General features: G+C 67.3%; 1 protein-coding gene across 1 annotated transcript; it reads left to right on the top strand.

Moving 5' to 3' along the window:
* Positions 1 to 1,318: 1,318 nt before the first annotated feature.
* On the top strand, positions 1,319 to 10,512 carry NPTX1 (neuronal pentraxin 1). Its single transcript, XM_058284853.2, has 5 exons — positions 1,319 to 1,826; positions 2,063 to 2,270; positions 4,255 to 4,499; positions 5,526 to 5,705; positions 6,355 to 10,512. Exons 1-5 carry the CDS (start codon positions 1,383 to 1,385, stop codon positions 6,574 to 6,576), a joined length of 1,299 nt encoding a protein of 432 aa, XP_058140836.1. The 5' UTR covers positions 1,319 to 1,382; the 3' UTR covers positions 6,577 to 10,512.
* The last annotated feature ends 14,805 nt before the right edge of the window (positions 10,513 to 25,317 follow it).

The following is a 25,317-nucleotide window of genomic DNA, read 5'->3' as shown; positions in this document are numbered from 1 at the left end:
GGCGCTGCCCGCGGACGCCCGCCGCTCCCTCGGGGCTGGAGGTCGCGGCCGGGACCCGCCACCCGCTCGCCGCGGAGTCCCGCCGTCTCAGCGCCCAGGAAGAGGCTGTGGAATGAAGGAACGAGTGAGGAGCGCGGCGGGGGCTGCCCGGCGCCTCAGTTTCCTCCTCGTCCCACGGGAGGCCGAGCAAGGCCAATTCCAGGGCAACTTGGCTCTGGCCGCCGCGGGGCAGCCCCGAGTCGCGTGCGGGGCGGCAGCCGGGCAGCCGGGCGCGAGTGTGCGGGGCCAGGCGGCTGTGTGTAAAGTGACAGCGTGCGCCGCCCCCAGTCGCCCCCTGAGATCCCTTCCCGCTGGCCTTGGGGCCCGGAAGTGGGAAGAGCGGGGCGCACTGGGAGCCAAAATCCCAACATGCACGCCCGCGGGCGCACGCAGACACCCAGGCGTGACACACAGACACGCAGGTGAACACCCGGAGACACGCGGCCGCGCGCACACTCGGCCACAGGCGCCCCCGGGGGAGGCAGGCGCCCTGGGGGTGCGGCCGAGCTCCGCCCGCCGGGCCCCCCTCGGCCGCGGGGCAACGCTGCGCGGCCCCGGGCTGGCTCCGCCGGCGGGAAGGGCTCGACCCGCGGGGGCCGCCCACGAGCAGTGCCCGCCCGCCTGCGGGTTGCCCTTCCCCGGGGCCGCTGGTCGCACCCCGAAGCCCGGGGCTGCGCAGGGGGCGCAGCGGAGCCCCGCAACCAGACCGCTCGGGGAAGTCCGGAGTCCCCCGGGGCCGCGGGGGGCGCGGCTCGCGGAGCCCCTCGGCCTTCAGCCGCCCACGAGCCCGCGCTCGCCCGCCCTGTCGCCGTGCCAGCGGGCTGTCCTGATCCCAGGCGCCGGGGCCCTCGCCCGCGGAGCTGACCCGAACCCCGTCGGACATCTGAGGATCCCACGCAGGAGTGGCGCCTCCGCCGCCGAAGCCCCCAACCCAGAGTCCCGGGCCGCGGTCCGTGCCCCGCCAATGCCTCTCCCCCCCCCCCCCCCCCCGACCCGGCCCTCCGGGGAAGCGGCGCGCGGCGGGGCGGGGCGGGCCGGCGACGTCCCGGGAGGGGGCGGCGGGCGAGGGAGCCCCGTCGCGCTCCCGTGCGCCCCCCGCCGCGCCGCGGGACCCGGCCGCAGGCAATTAAAGCGGGATTCCTCCCCCGCTGACGTCGGCGGCGCCCGCCCCTCCCGCGGCGGCATAAAAGGCGCGGGCTCCGCAGCGCAGGCGGCAGTGGGGACCGACAGCGCGGCGGTGCGCAGCGCGGGGCCACGGACGCGGGCCTCCCGGGGAGCCCGAGCGCCAGCCAGTCCCAGGCGAGTCGAGCGGGCCCGGGGCCCCCGCACCTGGCGCCGCAGCCATGCGGGCCGGCGGCGCGGCGCGCACCTGTGCGCTGCTCGCGCTCTGCCTCCTGGGCGGCCGGGCCCAGGATTTCGGGCCCACCCGCTTCATCTGCACCTCGGTGCCCGCGGACGCCGACATGTGCGCCGCGTCCGTGGCCGCGGGCGGCGCCGAGGAGCTCCGGAGCAGCGTGCTGCAGCTCCGCGAGACCGTGCTGCAGCAGAAGGAGACCATCCTGAGCCAGAAGGAGACCATCCGCGAGCTGACCGCCAAGCTGGGCCGCTGCGAGAGCCAGAGCACGCTGGACGCGGGCGCCGGCGAGGCCCGCGCCGGCGGCGGCCGCAAGCAGCCCGGCTCGGGAAAGAACACCATGGGCGACCTGTCCCGGCCGCCGGCCGCCGAGACGCTCAGCCAACTCGGGCAAACTTTGCAGTCGCTCAAAACCCGCCTGGAGAACCTCGAGGTCCGTGAGCGCCGCGTTCCGCCCCCCACCCTCCCGGCGCGCGCGCCCCTCTGCCCTCCCGCACTCCCCCACCCCCGACCCCTGCCGGGCTCGGCTGCGCTCCCGCGCAGTCGGGCGCCCAGAGCCGGCCGGTCCCTGCGGGCCGCCCCCGCAGTCGCCCCGAGGGGACGGCGCCGCCGGCTAGATGCCCGCCGTGCGCGTAACGCGGTGGTCCCCCCGCCTTTGCGCCCCCGCAGCAGTACAGCCGGCTCAATTCCTCCAGCCAGACCAACAGCCTCAAGGACCTGCTGCAGAGCAAGATCGATGACCTGGAGAGGCAGGTGCTGTCCCGCGTGAACAGCCTGGAGGAGGGCAAGGGGGGCCCGAAGAACGACACGGAGGAGAGGGTCAAGATCGAGAGCGCCCTGACCTCCTTGCACCAGCGGATCAGCGAGCTCGAGAAAGGTACCGGGGCTGCGCGGCCGCGGGCGGGGGTGGCGCGCCTCCTGCCGCCGGCTGGCGTGGCCCGCGGGACCCCGCCTCGGCTCGGTTCCCTGAACTGCCCAGCTGCGCGGTGGAAAAGCCCGGAGCCACCCGGCGCCTCCCTCCCACCTCCCATCTCCCCACACCCCCCGGGTGCTGGGCGGGGGTGCCCTGGATTCCCGATGTTTTGGGAGAAGGAAAACCGACGAAGGGATTGGCTGGGGTCGGCTCTCCCTCCAAGGCAGGATCACACACTCCCCGCACCTTTCAAGTCTGATTTGTTTAGTCCTCAGTAACTTTGCTCAGGGCTGGGGCTAAGAAAGGAGTGTGGCGCCTGGTCCGGGAGCAGAGAGCCAGGCTGGGGCTGGATACCCTGGGTCCCGGCCAGCTTGAGCCCAGAGGCAGGTTCCCCGCCTCCCTGCCACCACGACATCCTCTTGGGATCTTTGGATCACCCCCCCCCCAACCTGAGCCTCCGTTGAGCCATCCCAGCCCAGGCATCCTGCGCATCCCTGTCCCCGCTGTTCCTGGGTGGCCGATCCTGGCCAGCTCCACTCGCGCCCGCGCCGGGCACACAGAAGAGCTGGGGCGGCTCTGCTTTGAAGGCGCAGAAATCAAACAAGGTTGTAAACGAGGGCCCGGCGCTGAGCAGGGCCACGTGATCCTGCTCGGACTGCAAGACGTGCAGGGCGAATTTGAACAGTGCCATCTTAAGGCTCGTTATGTAACTGAAAAACAGACCGGGAAGGAGGGAGGGGAGGGAGGGAAAATGCAACCCCCCCCCCTCCGGAGTGGCCAGGGGTTGAGCTGGTGGGGGGTGTGGGCGGCATTAAGGAGGCTGGCAGGGGAGATGCCAGGAAGGGGGGAGGTGGCGCTGGCCTAGCAGGGGGCCTTCTGGAAATAATTTCCTGGCCGGGGGAGCTGGCTTGCTGCTGAGCTCCCTGGCAGAGCCTGGGGCCACACTCGGGAGCCGGCCGGATGTGTGGCTCGGTGTCCCGTCCCAGCCTGAGTGGGAACATTTCTCCTGCAGAGAGTCACACCAGGCCACGGCCATGGCCACGGCATAGGGTGCTGGGGGCGGGGGTGGCGGCAAGCATTCACTGGCCACATTTGTCAGCAGGTGTGTGTGTGCCCAAGTGGCCCGGGAGGCTCTCGGGCCGCAGGGACCTCACCCTGAGATGAGGCTTGGTCCTTAAGGTGCTCACCTTGGGGACCCTCCTTGCCTCTGGGGGGTCCCCAGCGCCCCCTGCCCTACCCTCTCTGCAGGGCTCGGGGCAGTTACTCCAAGAGCCCCCGAGAGGACCGCGAGTCACTGTGAGGTGGATTGGATTTGCAGACAGCCCCAAATCCTCAGGGCCAGGTGGCTGGTGCGATGAGTGGCCAGGGGCCGCAGCACACCCGGATCTAGAAGGAAGTGTGACAGCCCCAGGCCAAGAAATCATCTCTAGAAGGTGCCCTGCTGAGCCAGAGCCCGCCTCCTCCTTCCACCCCCTTCCCTGGCATCTCCCCATGAACCCGGCACGGGGGACCGAGGAGAGCCCAGAACTGAAGGTTCTCAGCTCTGTCAGCCTCACGGAATCGAGGTCAGACCCCCCAGGGGCCGCTCCGGGGGCAGCTCGCCTCGTTGTCCGCCGTGCCTTGGGGGCCGGCCACCGTGGGCGACTCATTTCTTGCCCACGCCCCTGGCCCAGCCCTCCGTGGATGCTCGGCCCCCGCCACGCACGGGCGTCCCCGCCACCCAGGGGGCCGCGCCGCGCCAGGCCACGAGCCCAGAGGCTGCGTCAGCTCCTTCTGGGACTGGCCCGGTGCCCTGGGGCAAAGTACTTGACCTCGCCGAGCCCGGAGGCCGCCCTGTCCGCAGTCCCGGGACTTGGCAGGGATGGAGCAGGCCCGAGACCCCTGCAGGCACCTGGTCAGGTGCGGCCGTGGGAACTGTGTCCTTCTCGCCACCCCTCCCCCGCCCCAGGTCAGAGGGACAACCGCCCCGGGGACAAGTTCCAGCTCACGTTCCCCCTGAGGACCAACTACATGTACGCCAAGGTGAAGAAGAGCCTGCCGGAGATGTACGCCTTCTCCGTGTGCTTGTGGCTCAAGTCCAGCGCCGCCCCCGGCGTGGGCACCCCGTTCTCCTACGCGGTGCCCGGCCAGGCCAACGAGCTGGTCCTCATTGAGTGGGGCAGTAACCCCATGGAGATCCTCATCAACGACAAGGTAGAGCCCCCGCCCAGGCTGGGGGCAGCGGGGGGGGGGGGGCAGACGGCGTCGGACCCTGCCGGGACCCCGAGGAACGCTACTGCCAGGCAGGACCCAGGGAAGTGGAGGTGGGGACAGGCCCGGAGGGGTCTGGGGGGCCCCCAGGACAGTGCACGGGTGTGCAGGCTTGGGGATGGCGGCAGGTGACTGGTGGGGCCGTTCCTCGTCCACCCGCAGACTCACACCCCGACCTCTCGTCACCGGCTGCCTTGGAAGTGGCTTCTCCATGTTTGGGGGAACCAGAGCTGCACTGGAGATCTTCCCTAGCCAAGATCTCTTTCCCTCTATGAGCTCCTGCCCGTAGCTGTGGAATTAGCCCCCCGCTTTGGGGCTCCCCACTCTCCAGGCCCCGCGTTGGAAATAAATGGCCGGCAGCGGGGCTGGGAGTGGGACGCCAGCCCTCGCTCCCAGAGCGTCCCCCTAAGTCACACGGGCGTCAGTGCTGGTCTCTCCTGGGAGGCCGGCGGGTGGGTGAAATTCCAGGTCAGAAGGGGGCTGGAGCTTCAGAGACCAGGGGCCGTCTCCCCTGCACGGGCCGGGACTTGGGGGGCCAAGTGAGAAGTGCAAGGCTGGAGGAGAGGGAGAGGCCGGGGAGGCGGCCGTGAGCTTGGACCCCCGCCATCTGCGCGCTGGTGTGCCCACCCGCGGGAAGGGTCACCACGGGCGCCCCCTCGGGGACTCGGTGAGTCTGAGGGTGGACGGCAAAGAGGGAGGAGAGCCAGCGGGAGACTGCGCGCCCAGGCCCGCCATAGGGGCCTCCTCGGCAAAGCACCCCATTTCCAGTGTGAGTCCCTGGTCCATTGGTGCAGCGGGGGGGGGGGGGGGGAGGCAGTGGGCCCGGGGAGGTCAGAGCAGGAGGCGGCAGCGGCCCGTAAGGCGTGCAGCGAGAGCCCGTAAGGCGTGCAGCGAGAGGATAGCTGGTGACGCCCGGTACCGAGGCCCCCGTGAGGCCCCCCCGTAAGGCGCGTGTGCCGTGCCCCTCAGGTGGCCAAGCTGCCCTTCGTGATCAATGACGGCAAGTGGCACCACATCTGCGTCACCTGGACCACGCGGGACGGCGTCTGGGAGGCCTACCAGGACGGCACCCAGGGCGGCAGCGGCGAGAACCTGGCGCCCTACCACCCCATCAAGCCTCAGGGCGTGCTGGTGCTGGGCCAGGAGCAGGTGCCTGGGCTGGGGAGGGGGGAGAGGGGGAGGGGTGGGAGGGGAAGGGGCCCGGGGCGGGGAGGGAGCTGGAGCAGGCCTGGCCTCTCCGACAGGAGCAGGCCGCGGGCGGTTTGGGCGCGGCTGTCCTCGGGGTGGGTTTGCAGTCAGATGGCAGGAGCGGGCTCTGGCCTCTGCGCTCCCAGGGACCGCAGGGACCTTGTTTTTGGCACTGGAAGGCCAACTCTGCTTTTAAGGATGAATAATTAATTTCCCATGGAGTGGTTCATCTCCCAGAGGACACCCAGGAGAAAAACGAAGGGCCAGTTACCCCAGGCCTCCCCGTCCCGTTGGGTGGCTGACCCTGGCAGGAGAGGGCCTTGGGATTCCTTGACTGGAAGCATGGAGGGTGAGGGGAGGGCGCGGCCCCTCCCCCACTGGCCGAGTCCTGGTGCCTCCTGGGCTCCCCGTGGGGGAGGGCAACGCAGAGCTGGAGACCCCCGGGGAAGTGAAATGGTACCCAGAGGTGGACAGGAGCGTCCCCGATTGGAGACACAGAGACACCAAGACTCACCCCCCAGGGAGGGGGCCCCCTGCCAGGCAGAGCCCCCGCCGCCCCCACATCGCCCTGACCGCCCCTTCCGCCCTCCCCCTCTGCTTTCCCACGCAGGACACCCTGGGCGGTGGGTTCGATGCCACGCAGGCGTTCGTGGGCGAGCTGGCCCACTTCAACATCTGGGACCGCAAGCTGACCCCTGGGGAGGTGTACAACCTGGCCACCTGCAGCTCCAAGGCGCTGTCCGGCAACGTCATCGCCTGGGCCGAGACCAACATCGAGATCTACGGCGGGGCCACCAAGTGGACATTCGAAGCCTGTCGCCAGATCAACTGAGGGCGGGGCCAGCGCGCCCCGCCCAGGGCCCCCGGCCCGCCGCCCCCGCTTGTGCCGTGACGCTCCACCGTCTCTCCTCTCCCTCGCCCCCAGAATGAATTCGGGCTGTCGCCCTTGCACACGCGCACGCACGCAGCCCGGTCTCGTCCTCCTCCCGCTCGGGAAGCGGCGCTGGCCCTTGTCCGTCCCCGAGGACGTGCCCCTTCCCTCTTGGAGCCCTGGGCCACCCCCGGGCGTCCCCCGCTCACAGCTCAGCAGGCGACACGACGTCTTGAACGGCGTGGAAGCGGTGAGAGGCCCTGGTGTGCGCACGTGCGTGGTGGCGCGGGGGGGAGGTTTTCCTTTCTTTCCTTCTTTGTGGCTTTGGGAAATCTCCTGACCCGTTGACCATCTGCACGTGACACCTCTGCCTGGGGCCGGCGCCCCGCGTGAGCGCACGCATCTGTCTTGCTCCTCTTTGAGGATGGGCAGCTCCAGGCTGATGCTGAAGGGCTCGCAGCATTCGGAAAGGCCAGGCGCCTCTCGGGAGGTTTTTTATTCTGTGTCAGAAGGGCATGCCCTCTGGAGGGCTGGAGGCTGAGGGCCGGCACCGAGCCCTCCCCTGCGCAGGGGAAGAGGCTGCGAGCCTGCAGAGGCGGCGGGGCTGGTCTCCAGATGGGGCCACCATTCCCTCACCCCTCACCCCTCACCCCTTACTCCTTCCCCCTCACCCCTCACCCCTTACTCCTTCCCCCTCACCCCCTCTCCCCTCACCCCCTCACCTCCCTTACTCCCTCACTCCCCTCCCCCCTCCCCCTCTCAGCCCCCTCATTCCCTCTCCCTCTCTCCCTCACCCCTCACCCCCTGCTGTTGCGTCCGAGGGCAGCTCTGGGCCTGGTGGCTGGACTGCAGCCCGCCTTCGCCCAGGGGTCTCGGGAGCATGTCTGCCCCTCGGCCCTGCCCACCTTCTTGCTCCTTGCAAGACCGGGGATCCCCCTCGCTGTTGGCCACCAGCCGCTCCGGCCCCCGTGCCGTCCCGCTGCCCCCACCCCCAACCAGGAAGCCGTGGCCTTTGCCCCTCCCTTCCCGCCGTGGGCGCGGGGAGGCTGGAAGCTTCCGTGGGAAGGAGCCCCAGGCTCTGACTTAAGGCCCAGCCACACAGGGGCCCTGAGGCTGGAACCCGACCAATCAGTGGGAAGGTCCTGCCCGGACGCCGCAGAAGCCATATCCCTCCCAGCACACCCCGGTCCAGTGCAAGCCGGTTCCGAGGGGGCAGGGGCCCTAAAACCCACCCTCCATCCCTCTCGGGGCTCAGGTCCCATAGCAGCCCCGAGCCTGTCACTGGCGTGTGGCAAGGGACCTGGCCGGCGTTTTTGTTTCCCCTATGAAAACCAACCATGCACATTTCCTTCTAGCCCTACCGAGGAGGGAGAACAGCGTGTGTACCTCCGTGTGTGCGTGTGTGTGTGTGTATTGACAGAGAGCGAGAACTTGGGAAGCTCATGCCCAGGGTGCGTGAGCGCGGCGCTGCTTAATCACCCGGAGGTTGCATGCGCCGTGGGCCCCTGGGGCTCCGTCACAGGAGTCTAATTAGCCAGAGGCTGGCACGTCTTTCTAGAAATTCTCCCGTGCTGCCCGGCTCCTCTGCAGCTGCAGACATTCCTTTAGGAGAAGCAGGTGTTCCCGTCTTCTGTTCCTTCCCAGGGACACCTGTCTCCCTCCACACAGGTCCATTTTGCGTGGGAAACCCCGTGCTTCCGTGTGTGTCTGTGAGGTGTCTGTGCTTGTGGTTGTCTGCACGGCACCCAGTCGCCGCTCTGCGATGCGTCGCTCTCCCCACGAGGGCGCAGCTCCGGCGCGCTGTGCGTTCTTGTTAAAACAGTGGCTTTTCCTTAGATAACTGTGTTTCACCAGAGCCTTGGGCTGTGGCGTTGTGGATCTGCAGGGCCCTCATCTGTTTGCATGTTTCCCGGGGTGGCGTGTTCCTTGCTCCTTCGGTCCGATGCGTGTCCCCCCGCCTGCATGGACTTCTCCAGATCCGTGTTGTGTGCCAAGTGCCATCCGGTGTTCTAGGCTCACCCGTGTAAGCGACCGAAAATGGCTGGATAAGCAAGCCACGGGGGTTGGAGGACGGCGAGAGAGGTCGGTTTGCCTCTCCCCCTCCCCACCCCCGCCCCCACGAAGCCTTCTTAGCAGGTAGGTGGAGAACAAGCCTGCAAGGTTCCCGCCGTCGGGAGAGAGCGAGCGCTTGGAGACCCCCTCTCGACCAGATGGCCCCGCCCCTCACTGCAGCCAGCCGGGAGCCCTTGCTCGGCAGGGCGCGGACCGTGCTAGGTGCTCTCCCGTCAGCACCTCCCACCAGCCCCTGCCCTGCCCCAGACCCCCTCCTGCCCCAGCCGGGTGCGGTGGGAGCTGTCCGTTCAGGACCACAAGCCATCCTCTGCCCTGACTCGGGAAGGGCAGAGCCTACCCCCAAGCTGATGCCCACCTGTGCCCACTCCCTGCCCGCCCCGCCCCTGCTGCACCCCAGGTGCCAGGGACAGAGGCTGACATTTAGCTCCCGCCCTGCCCCGGGGTGGGGTCTGTGCCAAGCCCCTCCACTCCCTCACTGTGTCCACACTTGGCACTTGGCTGGCCCCGAGAAGGGAGAGGACACGGCCGCAAATAGAATCCCCGTCTGTCCACCTGCTCCTTAATCCGATTGGCGTTCCCTCTTGCACTGACTAATACATGCCTCTCTCAGGTAATGCCGTTTTATAAACTAAGAAGATAAAAAAGCACTGTCGAGGCAGTGTCTCCTTAATGCCTAGCTGGTGTCCGGCAGCCCCCGGGCGGCCGAGGTGGGGAGCCGTTCATTGGTAGAGGCTCTCCGGGCCCGTGGGGGCTTAGATCCCACTTGAATCTTAAGCCTTCTCGCTTTTGATAACAGTACTATTTCTCTTAACCGTAGAAGAAAAAGTTTATTACCAAACGAGTATTTTTATGAATGAAAAGGATAAACATATAAATTAACCCAACCTCTATCTCCCTTGAAAACACTTTCAGGCTCCACCGAAACGTAGGACTGAAAGCATGTATTTTGGAAGAAAGAGATACATTTTGTATGCTTTCTTTTCCTTTTGTAGACTCCCGAGTTATTTTCTAAGACTGCAAAGGTCACTTTGTCACCAGCCCTGGGACCTGAGACCAAGGGGGTGTCTTTGTGGGCGGCGAGGGGGGAGGGGAGAGGCTGGCGGGAGGTTCACAGAGCCGTTCCACTGGGCTCCAAAGAGGGGCCCCCAGTTCTCAAAGGCACGTTGGGGACCGGGATGGAGCATTGGCAACCGGCGGTGGGCCTTCTTCCTTGGAGCTGACACAAGTTGAACGGACGGCGCTGAGCATCTGAATGTCGGTTCCAACCCTGATTGAAGAAATCGGTGTTACGTATTGTTAAAATTAAGAGGACCGAATCTTGCATCATCGGATGGCACCCAAAAGGTGACTTGAAGCAATGGTGGTTTTCTCTCTCAAAACACAGTGTGTAAATTTACGCAGCTAATGACGGGAATGTATCGCTTCTGTGTACATCGGACGTTAAGTGCAATTTGTTAAAGGGAACGAGTCATTGAGGAGAAAAAAGCCCAATACTTAGAGTCCCAATTTTGTCTTATTTGCCAAAAGAAAAGCAAAATCCCCTAAAGTTGATATTGTTACAATGTATATACTGTATAATATGAAAAAGAATCGATGTATCTTACTTTTTCATTATTTGCTAACCAAAGCTATACATTTTTCATATGATCTGCAGCCTTTTGGGTATCAAATGGGTCAAAACCATGGGACCTGCCACCTCCCATCAGCAATTCTGGAAATGCACTATTTCTACTGGTATACTTGCTTTTTTTCCTTTTTCTTTTTCTTGCTGAAACGACATGAATTGTTGAGTTTATTTTTACACAGTAAAGAGTGAAGAAAGACTGTGGTCTCCTTGGAATGTCTTTTCTTCTCTAAAACTTGCAAATACCCCCCAGCCTGCCCTCCCCCCAGGGACCAGGTGCCCCTTCCCCGCAGGGAGGACTCTGCAGGCCCTGCCTGTGGACACGGGGGCTCTCCTGTTGCTCGGTGCGGCTGGCCTGGAGAGAGGCGAAGTGGTTCCCGCGGGGGCCTGGGTGCCGCCTCTGCTCCGGGTCCTGGGCCCCTTCCCTGCCCTCTGTCATAAGCGTGTCCCCAGGTCCATGGAGCAATGGGGCGGATGAAAGGGGGACCTCTGGGTTTTGGGGAGACCTCCTGACCTCCCAGGCCCCCTCATGGGCCTGACCTCACCTTGGATGTGTGTGGAGCCTGCGGCTGCTCTCTTCCAAGGGACAGAGTGACCAGGGTCCAAATGCCCTGATAGGAGGCCACCCCAGGACACTTAGCACCCGAGCCCGTGGAACACGGAGCCAATAGCCCCCCGGGCTGGTCTCCCAGTACACGTGCACACGCGCTGGGTCAACGGGAGGGGCCGGCCCCCGGCTCCTCGCTGGCACAGAGTGCCCTGCGCACCCAGCTCGCCGGGGATTTGGCTGTCCGTGTCGGCATTCCCTGGCCGGGGCTCGGGAGCTGGGCTTTGGCAGGCGTGGTCCAGCGAGGCCTGGAGGGGGAGGTCTAGCCTCACTGCGAGGGAGGGAGGGAGGGAGGAAGTCCTCCTAGTTGCCTGGCAGGAAGAGCCAGGGAGAGAGGAGCCCCTGCCAGGCTGGAGGCCCTGGGCCTGCCTCTTCAGCACCGGCCTTGGTGGGTGGGGGTCCCCCACAGGCGCGTGCACGCTCATGCTGGGTCCGCCGTCATGCCCGGCCAGGGCTGACACACCACCTCCCTGCCCCCCACTCAAAGTGGGCCGTTATTTCAGAATAACATCACTGTTACATTTCTATGTAAGAACTCATCACAACTTGAGTATTTTAACTACTACTAGAAACAAATCCCATCCCATACCTCTCGCCCCTGATCTGGGCACAGCCGTGAATGGCTCTGGGGTCTGCGGAGCCGCGGGCCTCGCGGCAGAGGGGAGCGAGCCAGGACCTCAAAGCTGGAGGGTCTCTTGGAAGCCGTTTGCCCTACAGCCCGTCTGATGCATGAAACGGCTGTCAGCTTGCACACTTCCAGGGAAGGGGAACTCACTACCCTGTAGAGACGGCCCGTCCCCTCCCAGGCCGCTCCGTCGGGAGAGGTCTTTTCCGGTGCCCTGGCTCCCGACGCTGAGCTGCAGCGTCCACCTGCCAGTCCTGGGCAGGCCTTCGGGGCCTCGCGGTCAGGGGCACAAGAAGAAAGCAGCCGTGTCCCCCGTGCGCTGGCCGAAGGGGCGCTGGTGCCAAGCGCCGGGACTCCGTTGGCTTTTATAAAGGTATTTATTTGGGGTAGAACCTTATAGTCACAAGACCCTAAAGAGTCCAACTCAAGGGGACTTCCAAAGTCTGTCGCCACATGTTGACGCAAGATGGCGGGCACAGCTGCGAGGGTTCAGCCTCCTCTTCCTCTAAGGCTCCGTGGCGCCAGCTTCTTCCCATCTCAGCTGTGGGCTGGGATAAGGCTCGTCTCTTCCCGGGGCTTGATTCTTTCCGGGCTCAGCTGCTCTGGTCTCTTCACAAGGTCAGCTGTGGCCCATCAGGCTCACCTCGCCTCCGGGCCACAGGGCGCGCTGTGTCTCTTCTCTGTGTGTCTACTTCCATGTGAAAGTCTGTTTTATCCCCACCAAGGGGGTGGGGACTCGCCCTGCACACCCTAATGACAGGGTCGAATCAAAGCCCTCATCTTACCGTAATTTAATCAAAGACATCTCAGCCGAATCTAATACAATCAAAAGGGTGTCACGCCCAGAGGGACAGACCAGTTTACACACATAATCAAATATCTTTTTTTGGAATTTGTAACTAATATCAAGTTGCCACACCTGGGTCTCCCCCAGCCCAGCTTCCACGCGGCCGGCTGCCTCCCTGCGCGCTGAGCCACCTGCCCGGCTTGTGGCAAGTCCGGCTCTTCCCCGAGGAGAGAGGCGGCGCCGTCCGTCGTCTGTGCCCGGAGAGGCGCGAGGTCACCTGGCCCACCTGCTCTTCAGATGAGGGCACTGCGGCCCCGGGGGCTGGACGGAACCAGAACTCGATCCAGGATCCCCGATTCCCAGCCTGGCACCCCTTAACCCCGCAGCACGGGCTGGCTGCGTGGCGCGCTCCACGTGGGGGCAGCCCCTCCACTCACCTCTCTGTGGCACTGGGACCCCTCCTTGGGGACCTCTCGGAAGGCCCGTCAGCGCTGGTCAGCCTGGAGCGGCCTCCCGTGGATGAGCCCTCCTGGGGCGCCAAAGACTCAAGAGGAGCCGGGAGGTGGGGGAGGGGCTTCCTGGGGCTGGACTCGGGGACATCCCTACAGCAGCCCCGGGGCTCCAGCGTTCCCAGGGCCTCCGGCCTTGGAGGCCAGTCCTCCCCTCCTGGCTGGCTATCGAGGACCCTTTCCTCCTGCCACCCCAGCCATCGTCACCTGCTCCAGGGCTTGTCCAACTCCCTACCGTCACCCCCAGGGGAGCAGACCGGATAGGCCAGCCCCTGGAGGGGTGGGGGCGTGCTTTGAAGTGGCCATGGCAAGTGCATGGTCTCTTTGAAGTCCTGCCTTTTATCTCAAACATGAAGGCTAATTTAGCATCCTGCTCCATCCGCGCTCCCCCCACCCTGTCCTAAGCCCCGACGCCCCAGCAGCGCAGCTGAAGGAGGCCTGGCCTGCTGCGGCCCCTGTGTCCACCCTGCAAGGTGGCCAGGAGTGGCCCAGGAGCCCCCTCGCCTGCTGACCTGGAAGGAGCGTGCAAATGCTCCCAGGAGGCAGGACAGCAGAGGGGAGAAGAAAAGCCGCACCTGCAGGGCCAGGGCAAAGGTTCTAGAACCCTCCGGAAGGCCTTGTGGCTGCCGCTTGCTGAACTCCGGGCTTCTTCGTAGCTACCGCAGCCCTTACAGAAGGTGCTGGAATGTTCCCTGCTTCCTTTCTGGGGCTCAGCGGCTCAGTCCCAGCAGTGAGGGCCCCCCTATTCTGCACATCAGCAGTGGACCCCTGTCAAGGTTCCTCCGAGAAGCCCCTCGGCTACCAGGCAAGTCGGGGGGCACGGAGGGGCAAGTCGGGGGGACGTAGGGGCTCGGGGGCGGGGCCCACGCAGGGAGGTCTGGTGCGGCGAGGCCTCTGCCGCCACCCCTTCGAGCATTCTTGGCAAGCGAGGACCCCAGCAGGGGGCTGCAGCGCTAACGGCGGGGAAGGGTGTTCAGGAAATGGGAAGCCACGAGTGGGCCGGGAGCACAGTCCCTCGTGCATCCATCTCCTGGGCCGGGGGGCCGGTCGGTGGTCTGCTGGGCAGAAGGGGACACCCCCTTTGGTGGGCTCACCCGGGCGCCTGCGCAAGCTGCAAGTAGGAACACTGGGATAAATGGTGGGGGCGGGGTGAGCTGGGGGAGCGGGGGGGGGGGGGCGTTTTGCCAGCTTGAGTTCCTTAGGCCATTGCCAAGCGAGCCGGCTGTCCCTTTTGGTTGCTGTGCCTCTCCGTTCAGGCCAAGGTGGGGGCCCATCTGCTAAAGTGGGCACAGAGAGAAGGTTTTCACTGCACAGAAAACGGGCTTCCGAGGTAGGCTGTGCCCGCGGCACCGAGCCAGCCGGGACGGACGCGGCGGACCTGCGGGGGACGCTGGCTGCAGAGGGCCAGGGCCGGGGGCTGGGCAGGGCAGCGGGAAGGGCCCCTCCCTCGCAGAGCTGCAGCCCCCAGCCCCTTCGGTGTATCCCGCGCATGAAGCCCCCTCTTGCCACGCTGCGGCCTTCGCAGGTGGGCTGTGCGTGGGGGCCGCCGCCCCGGCCGTGGCTTGACTGAGGCTGTGGTCCCCGGCTCCCCCAGGATGAACTGGTGCCCCCGCTATCCCGTCTCTGCGCCGTCCGAGCCACGCTTGGCCTGGGCAGTTTGCTGTGCCCGCCCCACGCGGGCAGCACCCACGCCGTCTCTCTCTCCTCGCAGAAACCCCTCCCAGCGAGCATTCTTGGCTCTGGGTTCTGCTCACCAGAACTGTGGTTCTCGAAGAATCACAGAATGTTGGTGCAGATGTAGAGAGGAGAACAGCACTGCTCTTGGAAATGAGAGCTGACGCCCGAGCTTGGGCTGCGCAGGAGACGCCCCACGACTCCCCTGGGTGGCCCCGCTCCCCTCCCCCCCACTGCCCCTACCTCCAGGGGGTCCAGGCTGGAAGGAGAAGCTGAAGGAAAGAGAGTGATGAGCCACTCACCCAAGAAGCGAGAGTGCCAGGAGCCATCCTGGGGGAGAAGAGGTGACAGGCTGGGGTGGACCCAAGGGCCGCCTCCCAAAGACACGCTGGGGTAGGAGGGGAAGGCCCCGGCCGCCGAGAAATGTCCCCGTTGGCACCGTGAGCTTTGTTGTGCTGGTCTGAGCTACATGGAACTACCTGGTGTCACAGCGCTCTGCACGCACAGAGGAGCTGGGCTGGCATTCCCAGTTGACCACCCCCAAGCACAAGCAGGGAGTGCAAAGGGAGCGGGCCACCAGATGTGGAGTCCTTGTGGGGACATGGGGTTTCCCACCGCCAAGGGGAACAGAGCCCCGCAAAACCGCAAGGCCGCAGGGCAGGGGACCCGCCGGGGCCTGGCTCCTGGCGCAGGAAGGGCCCTGGAGTGCAAACACCTCTGCTCGCCATGGCCCAGGGGGCACTAGGCCTGATGACTGGCCCCTGGGCATCTGGGGGGTGGGGCGGGTGATTACAGCCGTGGGGGATCCCGGGCCTGCCCGCAGGTGGCTTCAGCCCTGAGACGCCTGTGCAGACAGCAGCGCAGGCCCAGCCGAGCTGCTTGGAGGTCAAGGGCGGCGCGTGCAGCCCGGGCAGCGGGGGAGGTGGGAGGGCCGGGCCGTGGGGGTCTCGGGGCCAGAGGCTCTTGGCAGAGGGCCGGGCAGCAGGGCAGCTCGTGCGGCCGAAGCAGAGCGAGCCGGGAGGAGGCGAGGGGCCACGGGTCCCGGGAGAGAGAAAGGCTGCCGCCCACGGCAGGGAGCTGGCCTGCAGGATCCCGGTGCACTGAACACGGATGTCAGACAAGGCCACTCAGGGACCAGGATGGTACAGGACGAAAGCAAGGCCTCTGTGTCGAGGACACTGCCAGGCCACAAGGCCTCTCTGGGCCCCTCAGCCTCACTGGGCCCCGGCCCCCACCTGGAGGTGACACCTGTCCAGGGTCCCCGCATAGAACCCCCACGACCTGGCGGGCTGCGGCCCCTGTGAGCCTTCCTCCCAAGTTCCCCCAGCACAGGCCCTTCTGACCCCTCCCGCAGGGGTGCCCTCGGCCCCCCACAGCGCGCGGCCCCCCCCCCCAGGGCAGCGTCAGCCGCAGGCTGGTCCTGGAGGCCCCTGGGGGGCGGGAACGGACACCTCGGAAGCAACCTCGGGCTGCGTGTGGAGGGACGCGGGAGCCCCTGGATGGCTCTGAGCAGAGGAGGGATGGGAAACAGTTCTGGGAAGACACGTGCTGGGGGCGGCGGAGGCCGGAGGGCGCTGCAGTGGGAGAGGCCGCAGCGGCCGGGGGCGGGGGGGTGGGGACAGGCCATGCCAACGCTCCGAGGCCCGGGTCCACCCTCTAGGAGCTCCGGGGGCCGGACGGAGCTGGACAGGCGGCCCCCCGGGGAGGGCAGAGGCCCTGCGCACCCCGGGCCCCGGCTCACAACCTCCTCAAGCCTCGGTGGCTTTGGGGCCCCCACCCCAACTCCAAGGAGGACGTGTGGTAGAAAGGAGCACCGACGTGCAGCCCCCACTGCCACCCTGGGACGCTCTGGGGGGTGGAGCTCAGCGCACCATGCATCTTCCTGGTGGAGGGGGCGTGGGGAGGGAAGCCACGGCGAGTCCGGCCGCGCCGCTGCGCCCAGTCACAAGCCGGCCGGGGAGGTCAGGGCCTGCCCAGGGGCCCAGCGCCCAGTGCTGTTAGAAAAGGTGCCTGTGTAACAGAAAGGCGCTGAAAAAAAGACTGGAAGGAAGTATTGTGACAGGTGAGCAGTGGTTAGACCCGGGGCCCGGATCCGGGGTTTTTATACTCTCCTGTGTTTTCCAAATTTTCAACACTGAACACGTGTGGTTACATAATTTTAAATTTAATTATTTAATTTTAAGCCAAATTCTTCAGCCAGCCGTGCTCTTCCCCGGCTGCTGTAACTTTCCTTTGAGCCGGATCTCTGGGTGAACTCAGGGGACCACCAACAGCATGCGCCCCCGGCCCGCGCGCCCCTCGGGTCCACGGCCAGGGCCCGCTCTAGGTGTGAGCGCCGCTGGGGTCGCGCCCCCCTCCCCGCACCCCCGTGGGCCGAGGCCGGGGCCCTGCTGGGAGGGGCTGCCCCCCGCCCTGGGGACCCCGCGGCCTTCAGCTCCAGCTCGCTTAGCGCGGGGAAGGGGCTGGAAGGGCGCTCCGGATCGGGGTCGGCCGGGGCCCCCGCCCGGGCGGGGAGGGCCGAGGCCCGAGGCAGGAGCCCGGGCAAAGCCCCGCGGGCGGCGGCCTCGGGCGCGGGGAGCGGGTGCGGCGCGAACGCCCTGCCCACGAGCGCGCGGCCCCCGGGCTGCCCGAGCGTCCCGGGGCGCGCGCACCCCCGCGCGGGGCCCCGGGGCAGGGGCTCGAGGGCGCGCGGTCGTCCCGGCAACGGGGGCCGCGCGCGACGGCGGCGATGGGCGGGGCCGCGGGGGGCGGGGCTCAGGGGCGCTCTCGCGAGGGTTGAGGTCGCCGCCCCGCCCCGGGGTGGCCGGCCTGGCGTCCTCCGGCAGGGGGCGCCCTCGCCGCAGCGGCCGCGGAAGGGCGGGGCGGGGGCGCCTGGGCGCGGGGACGCGCCGGGGCCGGCCCGGTGGCCCCCACCGCCTGCGGCTGGAGAGAAGCCCAGGCCCGGCTTAGGCCCCGGGGGTCTCCGCGCGCCGCCCTCCCTGTGCCCAGCAGGTCCCCGGGGCCTGTGCCCTGATGTCCCCACCCGCCGGCAGAAACCCGGGCTCCCGCGGCCCCCCCACGGCCCTCCAGCCCCCCCAGCGGCCGCCTCCTCCCGGCTCTTCCCACACCTGCCACCCAAGCTGTCAGCTTGTGGCTGTGCCTTCAGCTGTCCCGGAACCGACCCCTTCCCCGCTGCCGCGGCCGCCCCCCCGGGCCAGGCAATCTGCTTTTGTTTTTTAAAGCATGTGTATATTGTTATTTCCTCGGAGGGTGGCGGCTGCAGAGGCCAAACCTGAGCCGGCGGGGCCCAGCTGCCTTTGAGGGCGGAGGGGTGGGGGTGGCCGGGGGAGCGCGCCGGAAGTTGTGTTGAGCCTGGACCTGGCCTGGGGAAGGAGGGCTGGCCCCAGACGGGCGGGCCACGGGCCTCAGGCGATCAGGAGCCTCTGTTAAAGACCACCGGTGTGGGGTGGGTGGGGGTTCGGAGCCCCCAGGGTCCAGGGTGGACCCCCGGCCCAGGGGAGCTGCCAGGCAGGCGGGCCCGGGTCTCCAGCCAGCCCCACGTGGAAATGCCCGTGGGTTCCAGGGAGGCTGCCGTAAGCTGGGGTGAGGGCCGGGGACCCCGGAGGAGCAGGGCATCTGCCACGTGCCCAGTCACTGGGGTCCCCCAGTGGAGAGCGGTGGGCTCTGGGCAGGTTTCCAGCCCTGGCCTTGCAAACAGTGTCGCCCTGCTTTCACCCCTGTTCCCCTTCAGTCCTTCTGACATGACTTAGCCGCCACAGTGATCCCGTAAGGGCCCCCCTGGCTCCCTTCCGTGTTGTTCCCATTTCCCGCAGAGTGAAAGCCAAGGCCCTTGCTCCACCCCCCACCCTCCCGCCCTCTCTGCTGCAGCCCTGCTGGCCTCTACTGCATCGATAGCTGCCCCAGGGCCTTTGCACCTGCCACTCGCACTGCTAGAAAGCTCCTCCCCCACAACGCCCCCTTTCGCCTCCCTCAGGAGGGTGCTCGAGCATCACCTCCTTGCAGAAGTGACCAGCTATTTAAAATGGCCACATACCTCCCTCTGCCCCACATGCCGTTTTTTTCCTTTTGTTTGTAGTTCTTATCACCATCCAACATAGTTCCTAGTGTATACTTATTTTTTTTTTTTTAATTTCTCTCCCCTTCCCCACGCCCCCACCCCCTGCAGTTGTCTGCTGTGTCCATTTGCTGTGTGTTCTTCTGTGTCGGCTTGCATTCTTGTCAGTGGCACCGGGAATCTGTGTCTCTTTTTGTTGCATCATCTTGCTGCGTCAGCTCTCCGTGTGTGCTGCACCACTCCTGGGCAGGCTGCACTTTTTTCATGTGGGGCGGCTCTCTTACGGGGCGCACTCCTTGCGCGTGGGGCTCCTCTACATGGGGGACACCCCTGCGTGGCACGGCACTCCTTGCGCGCATCAGCACTGCGCGTGGGCCAGCTCATCACATGGGTCAGGAGGCCCGGGATTTGAACCCTGGACCTCCCATGTGGAAGGTGGACGATCTATCCGTTGGGCCAAATCGGCCTCCCCTAGTGGACGTATTTAGTTCCTTGTCTGAGTGCTCCACAGTGGCAGAGGGCTTCTCCGTCTTGCTCAGATCAGAGTAATGCCCAGTCGCTATTGTCGAGCAAATGGGCAAGTGGGCAGCCCTGGGAGGGGGCCAAGACAAAGCCCCCGAGGCAGGAGCTGGGCTGGGTGTCACCTGAGGACCACTCCCACCCAGCAGGGCTCGGTGGGCTGCGCGCCTTCCTTTCCCTCGCTTCCAGGGAGCTCATCCCAACAGGAGGCCCTGGGGTGAGGGGTCCTGCCCTCCAAGCCCACCCCCCTCGGCCTGGCACCCTCAGGCCCCACTGTCGCTCATCCTGCATGTGGCCCCCGCGTTCCGGGCTCTGTGTGGGTCTGAGCTGGATGGAGGCCTCGCGCCACCCTCAAGGGACAGGGCGGCCCTGGCCACGCAGAAGGGCGTGCGTGGGGCCAGGTGTGTGCACGACAGGGCGGTGGGGGACGGTGGGGCCTCGGGGCCCCTCTGCGCCCCCGCCCGGCGGCTGTGGGCCCCTTCTGCCAGCACACGGTTGTCCCTCTCTGTCTCTGGGCCGCGTGTGGGTCTGGGACTCAGGGGATGATCTTGCTTTTCCGAATGAGGAAGCAGGCTCGGAGAGGGCAGCTCCCGTGCTGGAGGCAGCGGGCAGCCCGGGCTCTCCCAGGACACGGTGCCGCTCGGCGGGCAGGGAGCCAGGCGAGGATCCCGAGCTGCCAGGAGCTGCGTCCAACTGTCCGGACGGGCGGCTTCCCCGGGGCGTGGGCACTGGCGTGGCGGGGGCCCCCCCAGGCATTTCCTTCAGGAGAAGGGGTCACGTGGCACCTCTCCTCCCACCAACTCGCCCCGATTCCCTCTCTCAGCTCCAAAGTCAAGGTTCCAGGGCTGTGTCAGCAAAGGGCTGTGCTGGCACTGACCTGGCACGAGCCGCAAGGCCGGGAGCGGGCAGCTGGCACGCCTGGCCCCCCACGGCCAGGACATCTGTGGCCCCGTGGACTTCAGTGGCGTGGAGTACCGGCCTCAGGGAGGGGCCCCGCCCCCCGCGTGCCCACTGGCCACGTGGCAGCACAGCCCTGCCCGGCCCAGCTGGCCTCTGCCCTTGCCACAGAGGCACCCAAGGGCGGCCTGAGCACCAGGCCAGGCCAGGGCTGCCCATCTGCTGGGCAGCGTCCGCTCGGGCTGAGGGAATGAGGAGCCTGGCATTCGCCATGGCCGATCTCGAGCCCACAGACAGTGGGCGTGGGGGTGGGGGTAGCCCCCGCCTCTGGGCCGTGTCGTGTCCCCCTCCCCAGCTGGCAGAGGCACCCAGCAGCTCTGCAGAAGTTGGAGCCGTGGACTTTTGGCTGAAGGAGAAGCCTAAGAAACTGCTTCACTTTACAGATGGGTAGACTGAGGCTCCAGGGTGTGTCCACTCTGTGGGCACAGGCCTCGGCAGCTGCATTTTATGGAGGAGGGGCTGGGGCTGGGAGAAGGGTGACCTTCTCACGCCTTCTGGTCACGCCCTCACCTGGCGCAGCCGGGCGTTTGTCGAGGCCCTCGGGGCAGGGTCCTCGCTCACCTGCCTTGCCACGAGATGGGAAGGGGGCCCGAAGGAGCGCAGCTGACGAAAGGGGAGTCGGGAGCCCAGAGGCTCTGGGGTCCTGGCTGGGCTGGGGACGGTAGCAAGGGGGCCTTGATTTGAGTAGCCGACCCCAACGTGGTATCAGCCCCCCAGCGTGTGCCCCAAATCAGTTCCTCAGCCTGGTGGGGTCAGGACCCCTGTGTCCCTGCTCCCCACCCCCACCCTATCCCGGGCTGCAGACCCTGCCCCACCCTCCGGGCACCAGCAACTCCAGCAGCCTCCGTCAGGCCCCGAAGTGGGGCCTTTTCGAGGAGGGCTCTCTCTCTAGACTCCCCGTCTCTTCAGGCAGGCCGTGCCCCCGGCGGCACCACGGCACCGTGTATCAGTCAGCTCTGACCGTAACAAACAACCCCCAGAGTCAGTGGCCTAAACCAGCTTGTACTGAACGAATCTGTGGGCCGGCTAGTTTTGGTTTGGCCTTCCCTGCTCGAGGGGCTGCCTCCCAGAGCCCCCAAAGCTGTACTGGAGGCACCGAAATGCAGCTGTGCTCACGCCCGGGACCCCGCCCCTCCCCGGGTCAGTGGGGTGGCATTTGTCACCCAGCTCCGGAAGAAACACGTGACACTGGCATCTTTGGCCTTGACTTGCAGCCCCCTCTCACCTGGGGGTTCCGAGTGGGGCTGGAGACCCGTCGCCCTGCTCTCTGGCCCCAGCTGGCTCCCTGCAGGCCCCTTCTCTTCCCAAGGAGCAACCAGGCACAGACGGGACTCAGGGCAGCGCCCGTGGTCGCCCGCCGTGGTCGCCCACCCCACCGACAGGAGACGCGGCTCCCCTGCCAAGCCCCTGGCGGGTCTACCTTGCAGGAACGATGCGTGCTCCCCACAGGGCCGTGCCCTTGGCTGCCGGGCACCCCCCAGGGGACCAGAGAAGGTCACAGGGAGGAAGGGGACTGCCCCCGGGGGGGACCCCCAGGGCCTACAGAGCCCGGCCCGCCAGGGAGGGGCGGGGAGGCCGCCCTTGGGGCCGGTCCTGGGGGGACCTTCCGAGCAGCGGGGAGCAGGCCGGGCTCCCGGCCCAGCAGCGCCCGGGGCTGCGCTCCAGGAAGCAGCTTTCCAGCAAGGCCCGGGCGCTTTCTTGGAAGCGGGCGGAGCACACGTTATAAATAAACAAACAGGCTCCCTGCGCCCCGGTGTGGGCGGGAGTGGCGCCCCGGGCCTGGAGCGGATGCCTCCCCCCGCCTGGCACCACGACCACCCTCTCCCCGCTGCCCTGCCCAGCCCCTCCTGCAGACGAGGCCGCCGCTGGGGGTCCGGACTGCTGCGGCCCTGACCTTGGCCAGGCTGCAGGGCTTGGGCCAGCGGGCCACACGGGCACCCCGGGGGACAGCCCCAGGCTCCCTCGGACAAAAACAGGCCCCGGTGGACACTCATCCGCGTGGGAGGTGTCTTGCCAAATGTTTGAAGGGGGGGAAAATCCCGTTTTCTTAGCTTTTTTTTTTTTTCCTTTTCTATTTTTTGATTATTTTCGAGATGACTTCATTTCTAAGGAGGGGGGTAGGGGAAAGGATGACAGAGGAGGGAGGCAGGGAGGACCTGGGCCCGGGGAGGACGGAGAGGGGCCGGGGAGGGGAGTCTGGGGCCCAGGGCAGGTGCAGGCCCCTTCCGCCCTGGGGGAAAGTGGGGTCTGGCTGGCCCCGGGCCCGGGCGGCCTTCCTTCGGGGTCCTGCCGGCCAGGCCCCCTTCCCCAGACCCTGGGGTGCAGGTGGGCGCTCCGCAGGGCAGGGTCTCCAGGAGCTGCTCTGCGGGCTCGATCCAACGCCCGCAGCCACCCCCAGCGCGCCTCTCCCCACCTCTCCCTGCCAACAGCCCTGCCCTGGGGAGCTCCACAAAAAGAGCTCAGGGTAGGACAGCCGGAGGCTCCTGGAATCTTCCGGAGCGCTGCGGGGGCGACGCCCAACCGCTCCCCCCTGCCGCTGGGCCGCACTGCGGGCTCAGGGGCAGCCGCTCTCAGGGGTCGCTCCTTCCCCATCAGACCCCAGCCTGGGGGCTTGGGTGCAGCCGGATCACTGCCCGCCCAGCCTCAGGGGAGGCGGGGGCCTGAGTTCTACCCAAGAGCCTGGGGTTCCGGGAGGCAGGGAGCCCCCCACCACGACAAGGGCGTCCCCCGGGTGATGGCCACCCCAGAAGCCCCCGGCTGCTGGACTGCAGGGACTTGACCTAGACCAGGGCCGGCTGGGGTCAGGGGCAGCGGGACTGCTGTGCCCCAGGAACGAGGCTGCAGTGGCCGCAGCCCTGGGGGGCAGAGCCACAGGCCCCTGGCTCTGGAAAGCGGGGTCCTCCTGGAGGAGAAGGAAAGGGGGGCAGGGCAGGTGAGGGGAAGGCGGGAGGGAGGGAGGCAAAGAAGGGGGGCAGGTGGAAGGAGCGCCTGGGCAGGGGCCCCGCCCTGGGGGACGCTGGCTGCCCTCCCCGTGGTCCTCCCTGGAGCCAAACCCCGGGTCTCCCTGCGGCTGCTCGGGGGTGCTCCCCCTTCTCTGCCCCCCATGTCGTGTTTTCACCAGGGCCAGGGGTGGCCCCTTTCCAGGCAGCACGGGCACCTGTGCCCTGAAAGCTGGGGGCCCCAAGTCCGGGGGCAGGAGAAGCCGCCAGCCCCCCGCCAGGACCTCCCTGCTGAGCCGGTCTCGCAGGTGCCTCCGCTGCCCCGAGGCAGAACCCGCTGGGGGTGCCGGGGCCGTCGACGCGCAAATGCTGGGGTAGAGACCCTTCGCGGCGTGCGGGTGTGCACGGGTTTTAGGGACCTGTGATTAGAGCGTCCTTGCTCCCGGGGTGGCCCTCGGGGCCTTGGGACTCCATGACGTCCCCGCTCACCCCATTTTATGGGAGAGGAGATGGGGCTCCTGTTGCCAAATCCACAGGCAAACCTGGGGTGTGACCCCCAAAACCTGACTCCAGCCCGTAACACTCTCCCCGTCACCCCCGTGCCAAGTCGCTCATCCTGGGAACAGTCGCCGCCACGCCGGGACTGCCCAGCCCTGCTCAAATCCTCCCAGTGACGGGCAGCTCGCCCCCTAGCACAATGGCCAGCTCTGCCGACAGTCAGGGACGCGTGCCCTTCCCCAGGGGCGAGCCTTCCTTCCTCCCTTCACTTGGCCCCTTGCCCAGTCCTGGGGCCCGGCTGTGCCCTGCTTCCCCCAGCCCTCCCCAGGACCTTTTCTCCTGGAGAGGCAGGACCCCTGGGCAGCCCCTCCCGAGGGCCCAAGGGGGCCGCTGGTCTCTCAGGGCCAGCTTGAACGTCAGGTGGCGCAGGCCTTGGATCCCGGGCCCTGCCGGGGGCGACTGGGGACGGGTCCCCGGGGTGGCAGGCCCGCGGCGGGCGGGAGCTAGGCGAGGACCGCGCCGCGCTGGAGCTGATGGTGGCCGCCACCAGCCGGGGCCGTCCACGGCCGCCCCTGGGCAGAGGCCCTGGAGGAGCCAGCCTGCCACGGCACCGCGGCGCGTCAGGCTTCGGGGAAGAAGAGGGGAAAAGCCAACCACCAGCAAACGAGGAGCTTGAGTCACCGCCGAGCCGGAGGCATCTGACGGGCCGCGAGCTGGCGGGCGTGGGGCCAGGAGCCCACCTGCCACCCTCCCTCGGCTCCGAGGCCCCTGGCAGCCCCTGGCAGCCCCGGCGCCCGGGCGCCGTCCCCCCGGGGCTGGGCGGGCGGCCTTGGGCTCACGGCCCGGGGGTCTGGGGCCGGGCGCTCTGCCTGAGCCTCGGCTCCTCTTCCAACGGGGACGGGGGTCTCCGCTCATGGCCGACGAGCGGCTGCAGTGAGTCACAGCTCCAGGGGCACGGGAGGGACAGCGGGGACGTGGTACAGGGCCCGGGCGTCCTCTCTGCCGTCACCAGGAACCCTGGGCCTGCTGTCTGGGGCTTGTCCAGAGCCACCCGGGCCTGACCTCCGGGGCTCACCGCTGGCCTCCTGGGGCTGTCCCGGCCTGGGGCCGTCTCCTTGCTGACTTCCCCCCAAACTCCCCCCTTGGCGGGCTCTAGCCCCCCTTGGCCTCTGTCTGAGGGGTCTCGGGTCTGGTGGGCTGGGCTTTGGGGTCAGCCAGGGCGGGGGCTCCTCCTGCCCACCGCCCGGTTCCTGCTGCAGGCAGCAGGTGACTCACCCGACCCCAGGGTGACGCTGGCCTCTCTGCGGGGCCCTGCCCCAGCAGCCCCGGCGAAGGACCCCGCAGATGGTGGGCCTCTGCGTGCTGGACGCCCCCCCCGCCGCGGCTCAGGGACTGGGAGCTGGAAGGGGCCCGAGGACCACCCAGCCTGCCTCTTTGGGGCCACACCTCCAGAGGTCAGTGGGGCGTCCCAGCCCCGCTCCGTGCTTCAGGGCGGGGGGACATGCAGGGCCGAGGTTCTCAGGATCCCCGATCCAGAGCCCATGTGCGCCCAGCTCCCCTGCCTCTGCCCCCGCGCTCTCCCCTGCCACCCCCCACCGGCGGGCGCCTGCCTCTCCCGCCCCCGAGCTCCCTGCGGGAAGGGGTTCCTATGGCACCCCTTCCCCCGCACACACTTAGCTCACTGGCAGCCCATCTGCCCCGAGACGGTGAGCAGCTGATGCCTCGGTGCACAGCGGAGCGCGGCTGCCCAGCGCCTGCGCACACGTGAGCTTGGCGGGCCTGGCTCGGGGCTCCGGTGACGCGACCCCCGGCCGCTGCCACTCGTCCGAGGCGAGG

The sequence above is a fragment of the Dasypus novemcinctus genome, chromosome 21 (assembly GCF_030445035.2).
Source record: "Dasypus novemcinctus isolate mDasNov1 chromosome 21, mDasNov1.1.hap2, whole genome shotgun sequence".
NCBI lineage: Eukaryota > Metazoa > Chordata > Mammalia > Cingulata > Dasypodidae > Dasypus > Dasypus novemcinctus.
The sequence above is the reverse complement of the archived record's forward strand: the minus strand, read 5'-3'. Positions and strand labels throughout refer to the sequence as shown.

Coding starts and splice junctions, on each gene's coding strand:
- NPTX1 (XM_058284853.2), top strand. CDS start 1,383: ATGCGGGCCGGCGGCGCGGCGCGCACCTGTGCGCTGCTCGCGCTCTGC. Junction 4,500..5,525: donor AGATCCTCATCAACGACAAG/GTAGAGCCCCCG, acceptor CGTGCCCCTCAG/GTGGCCAAGCTGCCCTTCGT. Junction 5,706..6,354: donor TGGTGCTGGGCCAGGAGCAG/GTGCCTGGGCTG, acceptor TTTCCCACGCAG/GACACCCTGGGCGGTGGGTT.